The sequence below is a fragment of the Microtus ochrogaster genome, unplaced genomic scaffold, assembly GCF_000317375.1.
Source record: "Microtus ochrogaster isolate Prairie Vole_2 unplaced genomic scaffold, MicOch1.0 UNK26, whole genome shotgun sequence".
In the NCBI taxonomy this organism is placed as follows: Eukaryota; Metazoa; Chordata; class Mammalia; order Rodentia; family Cricetidae; genus Microtus; species Microtus ochrogaster.
Window position 1 is genome coordinate 1156050 of NW_004949124.1, and position 7628 is coordinate 1163677.

At 44.2% G+C, this 7628-nt stretch overlaps 1 protein-coding gene across 1 annotated transcript in view; it reads right to left on the reverse strand.

The window, feature by feature from the left end:
• Positions 1-7628, reverse strand: part of Slc30a6 (solute carrier family 30 member 6) — a 28690-nt gene that overhangs the window by 17585 nt on the left and 3477 nt on the right. Inside the window, exons 2-3 of the mRNA XM_005367939.3 lie at positions 4948-5034; positions 3136-3220 (exon numbers count right to left, since the gene is read on the reverse strand). Of these exons, the coding sequence (XP_005367996.1) occupies positions 3136-3220; positions 4948-5034 (172 nt within the window). The remainder of the gene's footprint in view (positions 1-3135; positions 3221-4947; positions 5035-7628) is intronic.

Genomic DNA, 7628 nt, shown 5'->3' on the forward strand with positions numbered 1-7628 from the left:
GACCAGACTGGTCTCGAACTCACAGAGATCTGCCTGCCTCTGCCTCCCGAGTGCTGGGATTAAAGGTGTGCACCACCACTGCCCGGCCTCCTAATCCATTTTTAAGATAACAAAATATCAAAAGAATTTGGAGTTCCTGATCAATTTTATACATTTGCAATTTTATACTAAATATGATTAACACATACAGTCAAAGCAGGGTAAACTTAAGTCACACCCTATACCAGAGAAAAGGAAGCTACCAAAGGCTGAAACCCTAAGGGCATTCTTGTGCCTGCTTCTGGCATCTGGTTACTAGTTTTTGTTCTTATCTTATTTCAGATTTATGTGTTAAATTCATAAATCGAGCAGCCTCTTTCCTCCCCTTTCTCCTCTCCCTCTTCCTCCGTCTCTCCCTCTCTCCAGAGTTGGAGACTGAACCCAGGGCCCTGGGGCAGAGACGCTGGGCAGGCGCGCTGTCACTGGGCTGAACTCAGAGCCCTGGCGCAGAGATGCTGGGCAGGCGCACTGTCACTGGGCTGAACTCAGAGCCCTGGCGCAGAGATGCTGGACAGGCGCACTGTCACTGGGCTGCACTCACATCCTCTCATACTGTTCAGACGTCAAGGTGCAAGAAGAAAATGACAGACGTTCTCTCTAATGGAATAATTACTAAGCTCTAAACATCTTACTTATAAATTGTACAAGTTAAAGTTTCAACAGAACACACTAAGGAGCTGTGTGGCACAACTGGCTTGGAAGATTGTTGATGGAGGCTGTTTGTCAACAGAAGATTTTTCTCTTGTTTTGTATTTTTGTTTTAAATTACAGATCATGGGGGATGGAGAGCTCAGTGGGTAAGCACACTGGCTGCTCACTCAGAGTTCAATTCCCAGCACCCACATGGCAGCTCGCAACTGTCTGTGACTCCAAGATCCGACACCCTCACACAGACATGCACATAAACTAAAAAAGAAAAATAACTAAATTATAGATCATTTAAAATGTCATGTAAAACAAGGCTAGGGATGTGGCTCAGAAGATAAAGGACTTGCCTGAAATATAAAAAGCACTGGGTTCAATCCATGCATAAAATCAAGAATGATGGCAAATGCCTATAACCCCAATACTGGAGAAGTAGAGGGAGGGGGCAGACATTCAAGGTAATGCTGGCTGTATAGTGAGTCTAAGACCACCCCGGGCTACATGAGATTCTAGTTAAAAAAACAAAACAAACAAACCTAAGAAAAAGTAACGTCCAATCAAATAACTGAACTCTACTGTGCACAGGGATGTTTAAATATATTCTTGTAAAAATCAATGCAGGGCCAGCAAGATGGCTGAACAGGTCCAAGCCCTTGCTACACCAAGCTTGACACACCTGGGTGTGATCCCTGGTCCGAATGGTGAACAGAGAGAAGCAATTCCCACGCTCTGATCTCCACACGTCTCCCAATTCACAAATAAAATAAATCAACTTGCTGGGTGGTGGTGGCGCACGCCTTTAATCCCAGCACTCGGGAGGCAGAGGCAGGTGGATCTGTGGATCTCTGTGAGTTCGAGGCCCGCCTGGTCTACAAGAGCTAGTTCCAGGAGAGGGTCCAAAGACAATTTAATAATATTTGTTTTAAAAAGCAAGCAATCGAGGGTGAGAGAGATGGCTCAGTGGCTAAGAGCAATGGCTGGTCTTCCAAAGGACCTAAGTTCAATTCCCAGCACCCATACGGCAGTTCACAACTGTCTATAAGTCCAGTTCCAGGAGATCTGACACCTTCATTCAAATACACTTGCAAGAAAACACCAAAGCATACAAGCAATAAATGAACAAATAAATAAATAATTAAAAGTAAGTAAACAAACCAGAAATTTTTAAATTTAAATGGTTTTTTTCCAAGACAGGGTTTCTCTGTAGCTTTGGAGCCTGTCCTGGAACTAGCTCTTGTAGACCAGGCTGGTCTCGAACTCACAGAGATCCGCCTGCCTTTGCCTCCCAAGTGCTGGGATTAAAGGCATGCGCCACCACCACCCGGCCTAAATTTAAAATTTTTAAATCATTTGAGCTACACACATTCAAGAAAAACACATCCTATATAAAGGAAAATACACTGCCTTAGGGTTATATTTTTTAAAAGATTTATTTATTATGTATAGAGTGTTCTGCCTGCAAGCCAGAAGAAGACAGAATCTCAGTATAGATGATTATGAATTATCATGTGGGTGCTGGGAATTGAACCTGGGTCCTCTGGAAGAGCAGCCAGTGCTCTTAAACTCTGAGCTATCTCTCCAGTCCCCTGTCTTAGGGTTGTCATTGCAGTGATAAAATAACATAATCAAAAGCAACTTGGGAAGGAAAGGGTTTATTTGGTTTACATACCCTAAATCACAGTCCCCCGAGGGAAGCCAAGGCATGAACACATACAGGGCAGGAACCTAGAGGCAGGAGCCGATGCAGAGGCTATGGAGGAGAGCTGTTTTCTGCCTTGCTCATCATGGTTTGCTCAACTTGTTTTCTTGCTTTGTTTTTTAAGATTTACTTATTTTTATTTTATTTGTGTGGATGTTTTTGTTGCATGCATGTATACATACAACACACATGCCTGCAGTCCTTCAGAAAAGGACACTGGATTTTTTAGATATGAAATTACTAACTAACCATTATTAGTTGCCATATGGGTACTAGGAATTGAACCCAGATCCTCTGGAAGATCAACCAGTACTCTCAATCACTGAGTCATCTCCAGCCCCTAAAACTTGACTTTTTTCCCCCATAGAGACAAGGTGTCTCTATGCAGCCTTGGCTGTCCTGCAATTCACTCTGTAGACCAGGCTGGCCTCGAACTCAGAGATCCACCTGCCGCTGAGTGCTGGGATTAAAGGCATGGACCAAATGATTCTATTACACTGCTTTCTTATAGAAGCCAGGAGCACCAAGTCAGAGTGACACCATCTACAGTGGGCTGCGCCCTCCTCCAGGCAACACTAAGAAAATCCTCTACTGGTTTGCCTACAGACCAGCCTCCTGGAGCCATTTTCCTCACTGAGGCTCCCTCCTCTCAGATGACTCCAGCTTGGGTCAAGCTGACATAAAACTAGCCAGCACATACACCTTTATTTAAAAGCAGAAGCAAGAGTGAAGTTGATGAAAGGGTCACATACCTATGCTGTTAGTAGAGCTGCACCACATGAGCAGGAAGCCCGTGCACAGCACGTTGACCGCACCAAAGAGAAGGATCTTCCAGGACTGTGGGAAGGAAAAGTACGCCCATTCACACAGTGTTGACAGAGTTCACAGATCTGTTCAAGCTGCCCAACTCACACTGAGAAAAAGCACATAATAAACCCAACTTCTTCTAAAAAGTATGTCCATTTTCTACATCTCCAAAATCATCACCAGGCAAGTTACCAGGAAGACTAGGCAACAGAGCAAAACCCTGTCAGAAACAACCCAACAAGAATGGAAAATTTAGCTGGGTGGTGGAGGCACATGCCCTTAATCCCAGCACACAGGAGGCAGAAGCAGGTGGATCTCCGTGAGTTCAAGGCCAGCCTGGTCTACAGAGTGAGTTCCAGGACAGTCAGGGAAACCCTGTTTTGAAAACCAAAACCAAACAAACAAGTAAAAATTAAAGATAACTCTCTGAATCAAGCTATTTATTACAAGTATCTGTGCCAGGCATGTGAGTACAGCAGAGACCAAAACACAGCCCTACAATGTGGGCAGAGTGACAATAAACAAGGATTTCAGTTAATGGCAGTAGGTGCTAGGAAGCAGATAAAAAAGGCAGCGGCAGTCGGATCAGTGCATTCAAGCCCAGGCTGCTCCACAGAGTGCAGTTCCAGGATGGCCGAGGCTACACAGAGAAGACCTGTTTAAAAAGAAGTGGGCTGAGGAAATAGTAATGGGGGGAAGGTGTGGGAGGGTCTGTTCCAGACAGGCTCATCAGAAGGGCCTTGCAGCACAATGACAGAAAACAGGATCTGAGACCACAAGAGGGGTCTGAGGAGATAGCACGTGACATCCTGAATGCCAAAAAATGCGTTTGTCTCACGTTCCCCAAAAAGCATTCTTCTAGGCATGTTGGGGTACACTTGTGATTCCAGCAAGTCTGAGGCTAGCCTAAGCTACATGGTGGGACTCTCAACCCCTCTCTGCCTAAAGAAAGCCAAAGAGCATTCTGGCCACTCCACGGCGCGACACTAGTGAGAAGCTGTGCGAAGGGTCAGATTCTGAGCACCACACGAAAGACAGGGCTGTCCCGTTTGCTGGAAACTCCCATGTGAGGAGCGAGGGACTAAACAAGGATGAAAATGATGAAAACTTTTCTGGCTTTAACAGTTAATCTGCAAGATTATCCAGTTAACACGCAGCTGACTGAGGAAGAAGGTCCAGTTTTGACCACGCCATGACTGAAATGCCCGTGAGCCACCCAGCGGGACACTGAAGAGTCCAAGTTCCATAAAGAAGGAGGTGGGAGAGAGGTTAGGGCTTGAGATTTAAATACGGGGCATCCATTCACAGGGAGTACAGACAACTATGACAGCAGACAGCACTTCTAGATGTGCGAAATCTTAGAGGCGGGAGCTCACACTCCCAAACGCAGAAGTAGGAACAGGGATGAGAACAACTGAACGATGAAGAAAGCCCAAGACTTTCGGAACTTATATAATGCTGTATTTAAGGAGAAGTGACCAATTCTTGTCAACTACGGCAAATAGGTCAAGAAAGATGAGAAATGAGGATGTGTGGTGATTTCGGTAACACAGATTAACACAGACACATCTGGGTTAGAAACTGTCAATTACTGGGCCAGCAAGACGGCTCAATGGGTAAAGGTATTGTTGCCAAGTCCGAGGACTGGAGTTTGATCCCTGGGACTCACATGGCAGCAAAAGAAAAGTGATTCCCAAGTTGCTCTCTGACCTCCACATATGGCTCTGCAGTACTCAAACCATGGTGGAAGGACTTACCCTGCGGTCAGCTGCTACAAGTCTAAATTCCTGTAGTAACTTTCCAAGAAAAGATCTCTGCGGCTTCCGAAAGAGATGAATTGTCCCCTTTAAGACAAACATAAAAAACACAAATCAGCCCTGTGATTTGGTAGTGAACTAGCACTTGTTGAGTGTTCCACATCCCAAGCACTTCCTCTATACAACTTACATGCATTTATCGAATTAATACTCAAATAACCATATGAGAAGCAAACCATTTTTGCTAAGTTCTCCAAAGTCTCCAAGCTAGTCAGTAGCTAATTCAGATGTAGGCATGTTTGGTTTTGGAGATATAAGGTTTCCCTGTGCAACCCTGGCTGTCCTGGAACTCACATTGTAGACCAGTGTGGTCTCAAACTTAAGACCTCTGCCTCCCGAGTGCTGGGATTAAAGGCATGCACATCTACCACCCAGCTAAATATTTTTGGTTTTAACTAAGTACTTTATTAAACACTAAAGAGAGGGCGGATATAACAACCATCCTACATTTTCACTTCACTGAAGTTTGAGTCAAATACTGATGTCGCCCAAAGATCCTGGCCCTGTTTTTTTTTTTTTTTTTTTTTTTTTTTGAAATAGACTATTTTTATCTGGAGTGAAATACATTTTCTTAAAGAATTGTGTGCCAGTTCAGGTCAGCACACACCAGTAATTACAGCACACTGAATTTGAGGAGAGCCTAGGGCAATGGTTCCCAACCTTCCTAATGTTGAGACCCCTTTAATACACTTCCATTCCTCGTGTTGTGCTGACCCTAACTGTGTTGCTTTTAGTGGTTAACGAATAAAGAATCTACGTTGACCTGTGATAGGGCAGAATACAGCTAGGTGGGAAAACTAAACTGAATGCTGGAGAAAGAAGGCAGAGTCGAGAGATGTCATGTAGTTGCCAGAGGGAAAAGAGGTGAGCTGAGAGATGGAACCTTGCCGGTAGACCACAAACCTTGTGGCAAAACATAAACTAATAGAAATGGGTTAATTTAAGATTTAAGAGTAGGCCAGCCGGGCGGTGGTGGCACACGCCGAGGCAGGCGGATCTTTGTGAGTTCTAGGTAGGCCAAATTTATGCTTAAGTGACTAAATAATATAGTTTCTGTGTGATTATTTCGGGAAACAAGTGGCTCCAACAACACCCAATCATAAAATTATTTTGTTGCTACTTCATAACAGTAATTTTGTTAACTGTTATGAATCATAATGAAGTATCTGATAAGTAAGATGGTCTTAGGCAAACTCTGTGGAAGGGTCATTCGAATCCCAAAGGAGTGGCAACCCACGGGTTGAAAACCACTGGCCTAGGGTACATGATAAAAACACTACCACAAGGAAACAGAGTAAGAAGAAAAGATATGCCAGACAGTGGTGGCACACGTCTCTAATCTCAACACTTGGGAGGCAGAGGCAAGCAGATTTCTGAATTTAAGGCCAGTCTGGTCTACAGAACCAGTTCCAGGACACCCAAAGCTACACAGAGAAACCCTGTCTCAAAAAACAAAAACAAAACAACGATGTATGGAATATTTTACCCCAAAATAAATGTTGCTTCATCAAACTGTCTAGTGGAGCAAAAGGGACTTGGAATGGGGAAGGGAGAGGAAACAGAAGGGAGGGAGGGATCATGGACAACTGCTCAAACTACAAATATTTTTGTGCGAAATGTCCTTTGTAAACCAGTTCAATGGATATGTACAAGGAAACCTTTTCAAAATGCTGTTTAACAGTGTGATCCTTACACCAGGTGTAGTGAGGCACACCCTGACTCCCAGCACTGGGCGACTGATGGCAGGAGGATCTTCCTGTGCTGGAGGCCAGCCTGGTCTCCACACTGAGTTCCAGCATAGCCAGCTATGTAGAAGACCCTGTCTCAAACACCAAAAACCAAAAGACCCAGTGTGATTCTTGGATATCTATTTAGCCTCAGATCATTATAAAAAATCTTCAAGCCTTTAATCCCAGCACACAGGAGGCAGAAGCAGGATTTCTGTGAGTTCAAGGCTAGCCTGGTCTACAAAGTGTGTTTCAGGACATCCAGAGCTGTTGCACAGAAAAACCCTTTCCCAAAAAACCAAAAGAAAAAGAAAACAACAACATAAAACCAGAAACAAAAAACCCAAACAAACTTATGTATATGTGTGTGTGTGTGTGTATCTGTTTAAATGTGTGCCACTTGTGTGTGGACGCCTGTGGAAGCCAGGAGGCAGCAGGTTATCAGAACTGGTGTTCCAGGATGTAAACAGAAAGCGCTTTTAATTGCTGGGCCATTCATCTCTCCAGTCCCCAGTTCATCCCATGAACTTTAATTATTTTGTTAGGTTAGGGTCACTTTTTTAAGGGTCACTTCTGGTGCCATCTGATATTGCGGAGATCTGACATTGCTGGCTCAGTTGATAAAGTGTTTGTTGCCAAATAAGCAGAGGGTCTGGTGTGGATCCTAGAATCCACGTAAGCGCCAAGAGTGACTTTACAACCTCAGTGCTGGGGAGGAAGAACAGACAGAGGTGAGATACTTGGAGTTCTTCTTTACTTTACATTTGTTTGCTTGTTTACTTGTTTGTTTATTTATTTTTTGGTTTTTCAAGAAAGGGTTTCTCTGTAGCTTTGGAGCCTGCCCTGGAACTAGCTCTGTAGACTAGGCTGGCCTCGAACTCACAGAGATCCACC